Raw genomic sequence first — 16,414 nt, forward strand, 5'->3', positions numbered from 1 at the left:
TCAGAGATATCTTGCCTATTTTAGAATATGAAAAAAATGTAGTGTGCAATGCAATTTCCAGCATATACTATCAAAATTAAAGTTTCAATTTTCTCTCTTCAATTTTTTTTCTTTACAGGACAATTACATCAAAACATCAAAGTACAATTTGTTAACATTCATCCCCAAGAACTTACTTGAACAACTCCAGAGGGTCGCTAATATCTATTTTATAGTGTTGCTCATTCTACAGGTATGTGTGTTGGTCATTTGTTTTATCTTAAAAACGCGCTTTCTCCTATAATACATATTACTGCCTGTTTGCCAGTTGCTAAATAAACATCATTTTGATCCAGTGTATGATTGGGTTTGCAAATGTTTGCACATGTAAATGGATTTATGGCAATTTTACTGTAAGAGAGATATTGGAAATACTTTTGTTCATTAATAGAACATTTTTTGTTGTTGACCCGAATACATCATCACAGCAGTTGTTCAAATGGACCTTAATGACTATATGGAAGGGTTTTGATGAATTTTTCCAATACAGGAAACAAGGTTAAAAAAAACTTCCCAATTAACAAAAACTTCCCATTTAACAAGGAAATCTCAAACTCTTGCCCAAACTTTCCTCAACAAAACTTTCAGCCATTCTCTAAACAAAGGAATAGTAAAAATCAGGGTCACTGTGCAAATTTTGGCAATGGAGTGAAGAAAAATTGTAGGCCAAGAAAAATAAAAAGTTTGTTTCTCATTCTCCCGTGCATCAATTCAGACCCACCGCATCAACCTTTTTTTCCTGCTCATGAGGAAATAAAATTTAAAAAAAAATGCAAAAATACGCGACGATAGTGCATAACACAATGCTGTATAAAACAGAACTGTAAACACTAACATTCCATTCAGAACTGTACACATATGTCACTATTTTATTAAGCTGTCAAACCTGCATTGCTGCACTAAAGGTCAAACCACAGAACTGTTGCTATACAAAAATACTAAAGCAACACTGCTGTGCATTTATCTCTGCGTGCATTCCTATGTTGTTTTCTTGTTTCTTGCGTGTTCTTGTTGGTTGAAGAATAAAAAAAATTGAGAAGAAAAAACCTACCTGCGTCACCGCATCGTTTTTGCTATATGTCTAGGATAAGAAACAAACTTTTTATTTTTGCTTGACCTAACATATGGTGATATATCATGCTGTTCTTGAAATTTAAAATGACCACAATCCCTATGTGGAGAAAAATTACATTTTTGATTTTCATAAAATTAAGATGGTTAAAACCAAGTGCTTCAAAATGAGCCTCTACTATCACTGTGGACCTGTAAAGAATTTCAAAATTTTAGAGTCTGAATATCCGCCCTTAAGGCATATTCTACATCAAGGAGATCAGGGTGTTTGCCACTTGGACTGTGCTGGGCCCTGAGTCAAGATAACGTTTCACAATAACAGTTAATGGCAGATGTATGGGACACCTGAAGCATATCAATATGGAAATTGTAATCTTGGTGGGTGTGAATTCTGCCAAGAGAATACAAAAAGCCAGTTTGACCACAATTCAAACCATATAGGCAATAAACACTTCATTTGCTATATGCATTAAATTTGTACATATGCTAGCTCAATTAGGTTGTACAGTTCTGGCCATTTTAACAATCAGTTGCCTAAGGGATGTACTTTACGTTTGACTCCTCTTTCCATGTTTGATGTATGCACCACAATTGCATTCTATACATCTTCATCAACCTTTACAGCCAAAAATTCTCTCAAGATGGAGGAAACAGTGTACTACATAAGAAAAAAAATATTACAGAAATGTTTCATGCATGTTACAGGTTTACCTGAAATGGAAAAATTTTCAGTCTTGATTTTGAAAGGTGATAATTTTTCTAAAACTTGAACTTTTTCTGTTTTATTTGTTCCTGGTAGTTGCTTGAGTGGGTATCATCACTAAACCCGATCACAACTGCGCTACCTCTTGTATTTGTGCTCACCGTCACTGCAGTCAAGGATGGATACGATGATATCGTAAGTATACCTGTCCAGCAGGATGGCAATGTGCAGTGTGTGCTCATAAGGTTATATCTCATTAATGGAAAGAAGTGTGAAACAGGGACTTTCCTCTACTTGATCAGCTATTGTGAAATAAATCAATCAGAAAATTGAGATGTAGTGACAGAAATAATTTGCTAAATTGCTACTGAGATGCTTCATATAAGCCCCCAGTCAGAGCTCGAATATGTCAATTATCTTTAGTAGCTGTTCCCAACCTTCCAAAACAAAAATATTGTGATCAATGGTGCTGTGTGTACCCTTTGCCATACCAGATGCAGAAAAGTATGTTACCACTGTGACTGTAAATATGCTTTTTCCCTCAACAAGAATTTTTCTATAAATGAATAGCTATTTTTTTCTATCAGTGAGAAAAATAGCTGTGTACAGATAACAGTGAACTATATTTTTATGCATAGCTCTGACGCAAGGTGTACTGGCGCCAGAAGAAAGATCATTGTACTTAAAAGTATTGGATAGTTTTTGAATCACTTATCTCTGTATGGTCATTTGAAATGTTATTGCAGATTTGCACTGTAAGCAGTCGTCAAATGTTTAGAGTCTATCCCTTTCAACGTGTTCAGAATATCTATCAGTGCTGTTGAAATTCCTTCACCGATATTGGATTGAGACTTAGATTGAGATATATCGACTAGGTGACACCAATACAGAGCTTCAAACTGCAAGTAATCCTTGTTTTCCGTATGTGCTCATTTTAACCAGGATACCAACCCGTTTTTCTTTCAGAAACGACACAAAAGTGACAACATCGTCAATAACAGGGATGCTGAAATTCTCATGGGGGATGTGTAAGTAAATGCCATAACCATGTGATATGCTGATAGATTTTCAGTCGACGGTTCAACCACTTTTCCGTACACGTCGCTTTGCTCACATTAGCAGCAGCTGAAATGACGAATAGCAAGAATAACTTTGTGTGCACAATCTAAGTCGCATGAAAATGAACAGTGTGATTTTAATTACAGTCCTGCTATTTGTATACAGTAGCTAGGAATGCTAAAAACATATTTTGGTTGCAGTTTTTCAGTCTCAGGGCATAATCCAAACAGATTCTCACAGTCTGATAAATTCACTTACTTCTGTCGTATACTTTTATTGAAATCTGCAACCATGGTATATACTTTTCAAAAGAATATGATCTTTCACTTTTCTTTGCCTATTGAAGGGAGAATCACAAGATAATGCCCTCAACAGAACATCTACATAATATTTTGTAAAAATTATGAGTGTCATATATGGAATTATGCAGTTTTCCACGAGCGTTGAGTTTTAATCAATACTTTGGCAGTATATAGGATATCCTATCCCACATTCTGAATATTTTTAGTTTGAAACAACGGATTTATCCTAGAGTAAAATTTTGTCAACTTAATAGCATACAGCAATGGACATTTCCCTTAGGGAGGTAGTGTACAGCATTCAGCATTCAGTGTATTGTCTCCAGATCAACGCACTGAAATGGCCAATGTTTAATGTACAATGAGCTGTCTGTAGTGCTTATTGGTCAAGTCTGCACAACCTTGATCTTGATAAAGATCAATCCACAAGTATACACTTGACCCTTGCCCATTGATCATTGCATCGTCATGAAAAATACTTGTAAGAAATTTACCTAAATGTAAATTTATCGACAGTAATTAGTGATGGGTACAAGTGTTTGTGAGCTAAATAATCATAAAAATAAATGTGTACATCGAAAAGAGAGTCTTCTGTCAAGCGTGACCTTCTTGCTATGTATTTCAGCTAAATTGCGGACATTAATTGGAATTCTAGAATTACACTTAATGGAGTATGTTAATTAGGAAATAGATTAATGGATTAGGAAAAGTGCATTTGAAGTCTCTCCGACTTAAGAAGAGATGTCATCTCCACTCTGAGGCTAATGTACTGATCTGCAAGGGGATACTGGCAATTTGTAGTTTGTCCTTGACATTGGAAGGAAGGAGATTTCAAGACATATTAATGATTCGCTTGCTTGTTCGATTGCATTATCGTTTTACTCTTTCTATGGTTTTGCAATTTGATAGAAAACCGGGAAAAACAGGGAAATCAATATCAGAAAGTTTACAGTTACAACCAAAAGGCACTGACTGGCCACAGCTCTGCACTTGAAGCCAACACTTAAATTTGCTTCCAATAGTTCTGTTTTCCATAGTTTTATGAAGTCAATGTACAGGTATTTTAGATGACATGGTGGAATATAACATTGGTATACACGGTCTGAAACCAAAAAACCATACTTGAATTCATGTCATTTAGAAATTGAAGACTGTATCACAGATATGTGTGTGTTGCTAGAAATAGTCAAAAGATAACATTTCTCCCTGCTCCCTTGTGATTTATGCCTGGGATTTTCATCCAGTGGTTGCCATGCCAACACCTGCAAACCAGGACACCGCAAATGCATCAGCCCAAAGTGCTCCATTTATTAAACTTCCCCTTTTCAACTGTAAAGTGAATTTTTGTTTTCCTTCCCTCGACATTTCCAGTCTTACAAAATGCAAATGGCAACAGATTCATGTCGCTGATATCTTGAAGATTGAGATGAACCAGCCGGTTCCGGCGGACTGCATGGTCTTGAGTAGCAGTGAGCCTCACAGTTTGGTGTACGTAGAAACAGCAGATTTGGATGGGTGAGTTTTTCTCTCATGATTGTATTACCAGATTACTTTTTCAGCAAGGCAAGGCTACAGACATGACAAGACAAAATTTGCCCACTTACCAGCTAGTACACCCACAGGCTACATGATTTATATATGAGAATTATAGCTTTGTACTGTTGAACATTTTCCCTTGTTAAGTCTGTTGCTGTATCTGTTAAACCTTTGACAGCCAAAGTGAATTTTCAAGATTTTGTTTGTGAAAAATAATCATTTTGATAATCATTATGGTGAATTTCAGTGCTTCACGTCAACTTTGCCATCTCTTAATCTTTCATTCTGCTGGAAGATAAAATAAATTTGAAATCCAAAATTTCCGTATCCTAATCATCGGTGAATTTCTTCCTGTGCTATCGCAGTGTATCCCATAATATTCTGATACAGATCATTCAACTATTGAGGAATGGTTCAGTGTAGCCTGATGAATATCAAACTCAAGCAGTGTTTTCTGTCGCTATCATCAAAGTATTGAAGCATTTGGTTCATAAAAGCTTAGAACATGAAATTTAATGCACTTTTGTTTTTAAATTGAAGATTTTGCAGACGTGGATGCTTATGTTTTGCTTTATCATCTGTGCTGGCACTTTTTAGCTACTATAGACTATAGTCTATAGAAGCTATTGGGATGGGTATGCGTCCGTCGTCAGTCTGTATGTATGTATGTATGTATGTCCGTTTGTGAGGCGTCCGTCCACTCAAATATCTTGAGAACCGCAGTACTTACTGATTTGATATTTGTTGTGTAGATGAAAAATATGATTTTGAGAAACTATTTTTTTTAATTTTTTGATATTGTTGAAAATAGGCAAATTAATGCCAAAAAAGGTGTTTTTGGTAAAAAATTTTCTTCTTCATAACCGCTGGTCAGACAGCTTTGTTATTTGGTATACAGGTCCCTAGGGATAACCCAACTTAGATTTGTTCAAATTGTGATGAAATATGCAAATGTGTATTTTTAAGGAATTTTTTGTCATTTTTGGTCAAAGTTTGACTTACATTGTATGTAATTCTTGTACTGTATAGACCCTATCAATTCACCCAGAAAAAAATAATTAATATGATTTTAAATAATTGAATTAATTAGGAAATCATCAAAGCCAAAATAATTTTTGTGTGGAATTATCAGAAAGTTCAACTCTTTTTGACAGTTCATATGAATTGAGGATTAAAACATGTAAAGGCAACTTTCCTGAATCCCAACTTTGATATATTCTGACCCATTATTTATGTTATCTAAAAGAAATTGCTCATAATAGTTTGTCATGATAGGGTGGTCAAATAAATAGAGATAGAGAAAGTTCTAATTTCCATTTATGGTTGACTTGGTAAGGATAAAATAAGATTACTTTTGAGGAAAAAAATAGAGTGGTCAATTAAAAGAGTGGTCAAAGTGATAGGGTTTTTATGGTAAAGCTGGGCTGTAAGATTCCTCATGTGCTATTTATAGCAATTATGCAATCTGTGTAAACAGTGCAATGAAAGTGTAACATGATTCCTTATAATGCTTTTGATGACCTTGAACTTCTTAAGTTTCAAACATTTGTCTCTTCAGTGTGCTTTCTCTGAGTACGTACGGTCTCAACTTATTCAACAGAACTTACTTACAATGTTAATTTGAAAGTTAAAATGTGCTTGGTTAATAGGATGAAAATACTGATATTAAAGGATAACCAGCTCAAGATTCTTTATAACCTGACAGATATGCTGTTTTTTTTATGACGTAAATCTTGATTTAAGCAAGTTTTGTTTACTTTAATTAGAATGTAATTAACTCTCGTTTATTTGCTATTATAGACAATATAGTCTGATGAAATATGCAAATCTGTATTTTTACGGAATTTTTTTCCATTTTTGGTCAGATCATCCTGAAATGAGCTATCAAAGATACCCACCTTCTTCATCAATACATGTGTCACAAAAGTTATTCTCTTCATAACACAGCAGAGCTCTGTCAACTGTTGAGTCGCTTTTTTTTCAAAACCGCTGGTCAGACAACTTTAATATTTGGTTTACATGTCCCTAGGATGACCTTAGTGAGATAATTTCATACAGTCAGGAAATACTTAATTTTGTATCCATGTCTATAGTAGCTTCAGGGACTTTGGCCCTATGTTTTTAATCTCTAATTAGTTTTCCCCTGATAACCATCTGGCATCTGTCACTCTCATTTACAGGGAAACAAACTTGAAGGTGAGGCAGGCCTTGACAGAAACGGCGTCACTCGGAGATGACCTCAAAAAATTATCAGAACTGAAGTGTAAGTAAATTAAAGCAGTATTCAAATGTTCAGATGATATGTCTTCAAATTAAATCAAGTGAGATTCTGCTAAAGTAAAGAACTGCAGATTTAGCGGTTCTTAAAAAAGCCAGATTTTGCTGATGTCCAAATAAAACCAGATTTACACGATGCATAAAATATCCTCCACAAGTCAGCTGCCTGTTAAGGAGATTTGCTTGATGAATGCTAACACAGTTATATGAGCCCAGCATTTGCTTTGGAATAATATTAAAAACACCAAGTGTTTCAAGGTATCATTAGTGTAAAATTTCATTTTCTAAAATTCAATCTTGATGAAATTTGAATCACACAGTAAATGAAACCTGAATGAAGTGTTTTGAGAATCAGTATGTTATTTGCAGGACACAAGGTGTGATTTGCTGATCCTAGCATTCATGTTGGAATTCAATTTTTCATGTTTTGATAGCCAAGAAACATGCAAATCTATGGCATGAAACGAATTAAACTGGAAATTCCACCCACTATTGGCATGGTATGCTTACTGCCATGTGAAATGGAAACAGCAGGCTTGGCATACCAATGAACGTGTGAGGTTGTGGGTTGTACAGGGATCATGCAAATTTAATGCTTGTAAAAATTCTCTCCTAGAAATAAAATCTCCCTGAAGATTTTCACATTTGAGATATGTCCGGTACACGGCGTGTGTAATTGTCCTCTGTTCTTGTCAATCGATATACCTTACAGAATCAAAGCGCCATGCCAGTGCGTCTGAGGCGTGTGAATAATTTACTGCTGGGCTGTAAATCATGGCGGCTCAATATGCATTAAGAAAATAGAACGGTATTAACCTTGAATGTCGGTGCCAGTGAGCTTGTCACGAACACATGCTGGTAAATTAGTTTATGAAGAAAATGACAGCAAAGGGAGATCTTTTTGAGATAAGAGTCTTGCCACTAATTTGCTCAATGCAGAAGCTGTTGTCTTCAGGGAAAACTATAGTCAAATGCATGATGAAAGTGACCAAACCCGTGGGTGAAATGCTTTTTTCAAATTTCTACCTGCTTTTGTTTGAGGGTATCTGAAAAATCTCCCTGAGTTGCAAGATGTGTATCATGAAATATTTCAATAATTCCAGTTCCTGCCTGAGTTCTTCTCAGTTTACTTGACTTTCGCACACTCAGCCGTCGTTCATGCACTGAAAGTACAGTCACACCAGAGTTTTGCAAATTGCGTTGCTCATTTCATGTGCAGCTAATCAAAATTACCAATTTCCATATGTTCAGTTTTAACCATTTCACTGAATGAAATCAAGACATTTACATTTTGAGACCTCAGAGAATCTTATATCTTCCTGTATTCTTCCATGGTGCAGTGCCCTGACATGACAATTAACGGCTTCGTGCTCTATCATTTTGCCACGTAGGTGAACTTCACATTGCCCCACCCAACAACAGACTGGACAAATGCGATGGCTACTTACTTCTGGGCGATGAGAAGTTCTCTGTCAGTAATGACCAGGTGGTACTCCGGGGCTGTGTCCTTAGGAATACCAAATGGATGTACGGACTGACCATCTACACTGGCAAAGAGAGCAAACAGATGCAAAACAGCGGCCAGGCTAAATTTAAAAGAACGAGCATGGATAAACTTATGAACAAGATTGTTGTATTTGTGAGCAAATTTTTCTTTACTACCTCTCTTGAGAGTCACTCTTTACACTTCTGCTTACCCTAAAGGTATACAGTCACCTGTAATCTAAATATGCCCATATATGGTCAAAGGGACGTTCCTTGGTATTTAAAATGCCCATGTGAGGGCGCTGTTTTTAAAAAGCGGCCACCCACTTAAAATCTGTGATTGGTTAGATTTTCTCTTTCCATGGTAACTGTGACAAAATCTGAATAGGTGACAGTATACCTTTAAATGTACTGCTTAAAATATATTAAGTTTTTGGCCACTGAGATGAAAACCAAACGCATACTGTATGATTGCATGTGTCAAAAGTAAATTTTACCTGAGAATATGAAGTATTTTTAAATGTGTGAGAAATTGGCTGTGAGATATTTGACTACATTATAACTATGTGTACTTTATTAGTTTGATAAAGACGCCCACACACAATCATTGTTGAGTTTTTGCAGCATTTTTATGGATGGTTAGCACTTCCAGTCAGCTCAACAATTCACAGTGCATTAATTTCAAAATTAAGTCGATTGCTGTCAGCTGTGACAAATCATCATTGAAGATATTGTTGACATATAATTTGCAATTTGTTTTCTTTCAATCAATTGTTAATATCATTGCTTTCAAAACATGAACGAAAATTAAAGTGTCATTAGGGGAAGGCTTCATTAACTTGCATGGTACCTGAAACCCAAGTCCTTGCCTGAGCAACTCGGGTGACAAACAGAAGACTTTTAATCCCCAAGGTGTGAATGTTCCATTGTTATGTTTATCTAATCCAGCTGGTGCTATTGTAGTGCCATTGTAGGAAAGGCAGGTCTGTGAAATTGATCCTCTAGGGAAGTCGGGTATTCCTAAATTAATGGAGCTTTCCCGTAATGCATTTTAAACAGTTTAAGACAATATTTGTTAATAATGAGCACAGGAAATGTTCAATATGGGAAAAAAGTAACAAGTGAAATTAAACTTACAAATATAAGTTATCATAAATATATATAATCCTACTTTGAAGACAGCTGTCGTAGTTGTTTACCATGACAAAAACATAAATTAGTGGCAGAAATAGTTTAAATAGGGAAAAATTTAGGAAAATGAACTTTCAAAATTGGTTATGACAAATACAGGTACACATAATGTTCTCTGTGTGAACCATGGTAAAGGAATACATAGTGACATTTTCAGCGTTCAAACAATAGGCTGAAATCTGTACATGATAATAACATGCAGGCGTTATGTGTCAGCCACACTTCAAATATTCATCAGATTTTCTTTAATCTTCCTAACTTTAGTGCCAGGTCATGCCAGTTGGCTGTTATGGAGTTTCCATGGAGAAGATTAATTTTGCTTCCAGTAGTGGTAATCTTCTGTCGTTCGTCTTATGTTACAGATATTTGGCCAGCTGTTTGTTGCCTGTCTAGTGTGTGCAATATCTTGTGGCTACTGGGAGGCGTACACTGGTATGGACTTCCAAGTGTACCTACCCTGGGAAACTTATACCAGCGATGCAGCGTCAGTTGCTGGGTTACATTTCGTCTCGTATGTCATCCTTCTCAACACGTTTGTGCCTATCTCTCTCTATGTCACGTAAGTGTAATATGTTAAGATTGTCAAGATCTTTTGAAACTTGTGTGTGTGAACAAAGAAAAACTTAAATATGTTCATCAAAATGTTTTTTTGTTGTAAAGTTTTGTGAAAACTTTCATGTACGTATCAACAAGGATCAACTTGCCCCTGTGATCATCACATTATGAAAAATTTGTTTATCCTAAATGCCGCCAAAATCATAAAATCATTCGATTAGATTGCATTTGCTAATAACATCAACTCTTCTTTTAATCACAATAATTATCATAACAAATAAAACAGTTTTGACCAAGGAATTATTTATGTACAAGTATATGTATCGGTATGATATATTTGACACGTTTGATTGGCGTTGCTTTGTGTGGTCACATGACCAGCGGGTTGCTCATAGCAACCAAGCAAGTATATACTCACTACAGTAACAGTAGATACAATAATGCAAGACTGATTTCATTATGCAGCTTCATGATTTTTTTTGTTAATTTTTTGGATTTGACACGCAGTTGTTCCTTGCCTTTTTTTTTACAGGGTTGAAATGATTCGGCTGGCTCAGAGTTTTTGGATTAACTGGGACAAAGCCATGTATGATGAAGAGAGGGACACACCAGCCAAGTGCCGCACCACCACACTCTCTGAAGAGCTGGGACAGATTCAGTACATTTTCTCAGACAAGACTGGAACGCTAACGCAGGTATGCTGCAAGAATGAATGCCAGGAATCTATCATAGCAAAGAACATAATTATTTTATGGATTCTGTGTTGTGAAGGACATTACATCAATGCTCCAGTAGTTTTAGACAGTTTGTCAGTGTTTGAGTACTCATAGTATGAAAGCCGCTTGACAGACTCCCAGAAACTAAACCTGTGCATGCAAATTATCTGCTTGTGTCAGTGAAATGAGCATGGTTGAGTTTGATCTCATTATTTCTCGTGGACTGCTCAAAGCAAGGGTTTGACTTCTATAGTGTCAAAATTGAAAAACCGAAAAGTTGCCAAAAATGACCTATTGAGGATGCGGCTTCAACTATGAGTAAACCTTTCATTATCTGAACCTCTCTGGTACAAACATAATATCTGAAAAAACAAAGAGGCAATAAAATAGAATTACAAATTTATGCCTGAAACTTCTGTCCTTGTGAAGACTGCCCTCTACAGCAAAGCAGTACAAGGTGACTGATGCCTTTGACTATTTGACATGCATCAGACATTTCCAGTTGGTTGAGATGAGTTGTAATCAGTATGTTTACCAGTCTATTTAGTGTAAGCTCACAGATGTTATCTAAGCTTATTTTAAAAATTCTATCATTATTTGTTTTTAGCACCAAACAAAGCACTTTTCCCCTAGCATCTCTTTTGTCCATTTTTGGAAAAACAGTCTCTTCCCGTTCAGTTTGTACACATTTGCAAATGAGTGTCAGTGACCTCTTTGGTTGCTTTGTGTCAGAAAAGCTTGCATTACGCTGTTTGTCAAATAAAGCTGGCAGTTAAGAGCATTATAGAGAATAATTGCTCATTGCTGCAGGGCTGTGTAACATATGCTTCGTAGACTGTATCACAATGGTCCTGGTATATATGTTTTTAATATTATTTTTATTTTGTCTATTTGACATTTCAGAATAAGATGACCTTTAATAAATGCAGTATAGGTGGAAGGAAATATGGTGAACTCTATGATAAAAATGGGCAACCAGTTGAAATCAATGAGGTAAAATATAGATGGAGAAGATTATATTTGTGATGGATTATTTTCATGCCTGTATATTCATGTAATGGTACCGTTAATAATTTTTTTTTCACGTACATTAATCTAGCCTGTTTTGACGATTTTGTTTATATACCTATTTGTCTCAATATATTGGTTGTCAGTCAGACTTCTGTTCTACTTATAGAACAGAGGATACAGACATATACTGGATGGTAACACACAGAAATACTCATACTCACAGATGTTCATGTACGGATGGCTTTTATATGCTATTTGTAGTCCTTTTTCCAATCTTACTGACACACCACCCACCAATAACTACAAGGGTTAATCTGTGATAGATTTCCAGTAGAAAACAGTGTTTCATTGGCACGTCATCACAGCTCATATGCTTTTTAATACAAATAAATTACTTCTCATATTCAAACCCATATGCATGAGACTAGAAAGTGTTTGCCAAGGTCAGGTACAAGATTACCGTAAAACGTGTTTTTAGCTGGCATCCAGATCTTTTTTTTTGGCTAATTTAACTAAGTTTGTTAATTTGCTAATTAAGATGCTGCAAATTTATGCTTTTTTCCTTTATTTACCATGGTCAGAATGTCGTTTTAACTTAATTAAAAACCAGAAGATTGCAATGAAAATCTGAAAATGCTAAAACAGTAGGCAGCTAATTCAAAGTGTTTAAGACTAGTCAGCATAGAAGCATAATGGATACACGTTGTTGTATATACAAATATTTGTAGATGATGTTGTTGACTGTCAGGTACAATGAAAATTAGTGAAGTGATGTCGAGAGAGGTCGAGAGAGAGGTCGAGAGAGAAGGGTCAAGAGAGAGGTCAAGAGAGAGAGGTCGAAGAGAAAGGTCAAGAGGGAGGTCAAGAGAAGTTGAGAGCGAGGGGGTGGAATTTAAATAAATTTAATTATTACAGCAGTACATGTACGTAAGTCTTGTACAGGTTGGATATCACCAAGCAACAATTCCATAGATATTGTATCACTATTGTTTTGTCATCTCTTCCATTCCAGAATACAATTCCAGTCGGTTTTCATCACAATGCATGGTATGACAAGAAGTTCATGTGGTACGACCCTTCCCTGATGGAGCTGATCAACAAAGGAGATAAACACTGCTGGGCATTCTTCCGCTTACTGGCACTCTGCCACACTGTCATGGCTGAATACAATGATGACGGTGAGTTCAGAGATTCAGATCTGAAAAATGTGTAAACAAATTTGCATCCAGCATTGCTTTCAAAAACAATTCTGCATGCAGCCAAACCAAACATTTACTTTAATAAAATCAAAAAGTAATGCAGCAAAACAGCAGACTGGTAAAAGTAACATTTACCGCTGCTGGGGAAGATGCATTTGTAACAGAAAAGAAAAGATTTCTTTTTTCAGCTTTCTAATAAAAAGCTGTACATAGTTAACTTTATTGAATTTACTTTTAGATCCTTGGATGAGTCAACCTTCAGTGTTGGTTATCAATACTACCAAGACTTTAGATTACTATTGGTGGGAGGTTTTTGGACCTCAATATTTTATCCAACAAGTGTTAGGGTATACTTGAAGAATGCTTGACCCAATGTGGCTGTCCTATGGTGCCTTTCATAGGGAAATATAGAAAAAAGACTCCATAGGGTAATTTTAAAAAGAACAAAATATACAATATTCATTGGTCTTGCAATTTTTGACACCGTCAGATCCTTGGCACTTGTTTTATGAATGTTAATTTGCTAACACTCACTATTACCTGACTCTGATTCATTTTCAGATGAGTTAGAATATCAAGCACAATCACCTGATGAAGCAGCGTTGGTCGGTGCTGCCAGAAATTTCGGATTTGTCTTCAGGGTGAGAGAAACTAACTCCTCATAGCTTGGAAATTTGACCATAAAATCAAACCAAATTTTCTGGTTTACGGTAGCCTGTAGGGCATAGCTGTCACATAACTTCATGTGACCAGTAAATATTTCATCCACTAGTGCACTCAAGAGGCATATTAAAAATGACTGGGCCATTTAATTTTGCTTGTATCAAACACAGCTTGCTACTTGTGGAAAATTCTTCAGATTTTTTCCCAGTGGTAGATTAACTTGGATATATTCAAGGCAGCTTGTATTCATAGCAGCAATTCTGTCTTTTTCAACAGCATCGTACTCCAAGCACAATCACCATTGAAGTTGACAGAAATGAGGAGGTCTTTGAATTGTTGGCGATCCTGGACTTCAACAATGTCAGGAAGAGAATGTCCGTGATACTCCGATTTAACAACAAAATCCGGCTTTACTGCAAAGGAGCTGATTCAGTCATTCTTCCAAGACTGAGTCCTCACTGTAAAAATATCACACAAATCACTCAAGAACACCTTAATGTAAGTCTGTGTACAAGGATTAAAAGTCCTCATGAAACTTTTATTTGATAGCATACCTAAAAATGAACTTTTCCTGAGAGGAATTATTTTATATAGCTATGTAATTTTTAACAAAATTGTAGACACTGAAAGTAAAATTTTTCAGTGGATATTACAAACGACATAACATGATTATCATGATGACGAAACTACTTTTAATGGTGATCACGATGATGATGATGATGATGATAGTGATAATGATGATGGCCATGATAATGATGATGATGATGATGATGACGATGATGATGATGCTGATGATGGCAGTGATGATGATGGTGATGATAATGATGCTGCTCATGATCATGATGATATTGATGATGATTATGATGATGATGATGATGATGATTGCAATGATAATGATGATGGCAATGATGATTGTCAGTATCTTGATAATTAATGAAGATCATATATTTTGTGATGATGATACTAAGTATATATCACACATGGAAAAAACGAGGATGTTAGAATTGCCAAATCGTGTGTTCATCTGTTTTGTTGAAATTCCACAGGAATTTGCAGGTGAAGGCCTACGTACTCTGTGCCTTGCTATGAAGGATATTGATGATGGATACTTTGCTGAGTGGAAAAGAAAACACCACATTGCAAAGTAAGTGTTCCCAAGACGGCAGGTGTGAACAAATCAAGTGGTCTTAGACCCAGGGAGCCACCAAAACTGTTTTGTTCAGGAGAGTGAATTTGTCATTGCATTTGTCTTACAGATCAGTGACTACAGTTAGATAAATCTAGATAGCAAGGTAGATAGATAAATCTAGATGGCAAAATCTAGACATTAGGGTAGCTAGATATCTGGATATACTCACCTATGACAATGTGTTGTGAATATTATCCATCTTAACCTTTTCACTGCCATGGTTTGACCCAATCCCCATTGCTTTCTGTGGTAAAGTTGGACTTCTACACTTAGAAATGGGGTGAAAGTTTTTGATTTATCAGTCTCAATCTCATCAATGATGATGTTTCTTTTGCTGTTCAAAAGCGAAATACAGTATCACCAATTTTGAAAACCAAAATTTTCATCAACAGCACATCAATAGAGAACAGAGAGGAGAAAGTGTCCAAAGTGTATGAGGAAATTGAGAAAGATATGATGTTGCTAGGGGCAACAGCCATCGAAGATAAACTACAAGATCGAGTTCCAGAAGTCATCGCAAACTTAGCAAAGGTCAGTGTGTGGTCTTTCTTTTCCTGGTTATTATCTATTGTAGGTGTTGTTCAACCCCATTGCAAAACGGATTGAGTTGAACCAATAAACAAGAAGGTATGGATGGCCTTTGGATAAGAAGATGAAAGAGAAATATGTATATATGTCAAGTTTTGAAGTGTTATAAATTCTAGTCAGCAAGCATCCCTTGGTTTCTCAGGGTTCATGCTTGGTAGGCCAGTATGTACAGTTTTATGCCTGCATGTCTGTGTCTGTATCTGTGTGACGATCTGTGCTGTGCTGGAAAAGTGTGTGACTTCTATTGATAAAAAATACTCAAGTGTTCATCGAGCTATGTGAGAGGTCTGAAATCGGCAGTCTGCGCCCCCAAACTGCGCTAGCGCATTTCAATTTGCGCTATCAATCTGCGCTCCCATTCTGCGCTATCGATCTGCGCCCCTGTTTTGCGCTCTCTATTTCTCCAAACCATATGTGCTGTGAAAACGACCCAACTAGCACAAGAACGTACTACGTCGATCATGATTTTACTATTTCCATCATTTGACTTTTTGATATGACATTGGATCGAGATATGGTGCTTGCAGGCCGTTAGGGAGCTGCATTTAGGACCCTGGTAGCGAGTCCTGTATCATCGATGGCTGCCAGACCTACGTGGAGATAGAGTTGACCTTTCAAAATTCTGCCTTCTCGACATACACCTACGTACTTTTTTGACTTTCCAAACATGTAAACTACATGTATGAGTGTGATAGAAACGACACATGTGCAACCACTTAACTTAACCAAGTATCCGCGGTTTGAAACAGTCCCGACATTTACGTCCCTCGGACTGGCACTGTCACTCTACAAACCCTCGCCCCGTCCGGCTCATTCATTGACTCGGATGTGAT

General features: G+C 36.3%; 1 protein-coding gene across 2 annotated transcripts in view; it reads left to right on the forward strand.

Moving 5' to 3' along the window:
- LOC139121150 (phospholipid-transporting ATPase ID-like) overlaps positions 1–16,414 on the forward strand; it is a 105,489-nt gene that overhangs the window by 70,397 nt on the left and 18,678 nt on the right. For both annotated transcript variants that reach the window (XM_070685823.1, XM_070685822.1), the window contains 14 exons: positions 119–232; positions 1,910–2,008; positions 2,780–2,841; positions 4,543–4,686; positions 6,888–6,970; positions 8,376–8,623; positions 10,023–10,219; positions 10,748–10,910; positions 11,835–11,924; positions 12,955–13,120; positions 13,703–13,782; positions 14,081–14,302; positions 14,851–14,948; positions 15,386–15,524. In XM_070685823.1, coding sequence (XP_070541924.1) covers positions 119–232; positions 1,910–2,008; positions 2,780–2,841; positions 4,543–4,686; positions 6,888–6,970; positions 8,376–8,623; positions 10,023–10,219; positions 10,748–10,910; positions 11,835–11,924; positions 12,955–13,120; positions 13,703–13,782; positions 14,081–14,302; positions 14,851–14,948; positions 15,386–15,524 — 1,905 coding nt within the window. The remainder of the gene's footprint in view (positions 1–118; positions 233–1,909; positions 2,009–2,779; positions 2,842–4,542; positions 4,687–6,887; positions 6,971–8,375; positions 8,624–10,022; positions 10,220–10,747; positions 10,911–11,834; positions 11,925–12,954; positions 13,121–13,702; positions 13,783–14,080; positions 14,303–14,850; positions 14,949–15,385; positions 15,525–16,414) is intronic.

The sequence above is a fragment of the Ptychodera flava genome, chromosome 21 (genome assembly GCF_041260155.1).
Source record: "Ptychodera flava strain L36383 chromosome 21, AS_Pfla_20210202, whole genome shotgun sequence".
Taxonomy (NCBI): domain Eukaryota; kingdom Metazoa; phylum Hemichordata; class Enteropneusta; family Ptychoderidae; genus Ptychodera; species Ptychodera flava.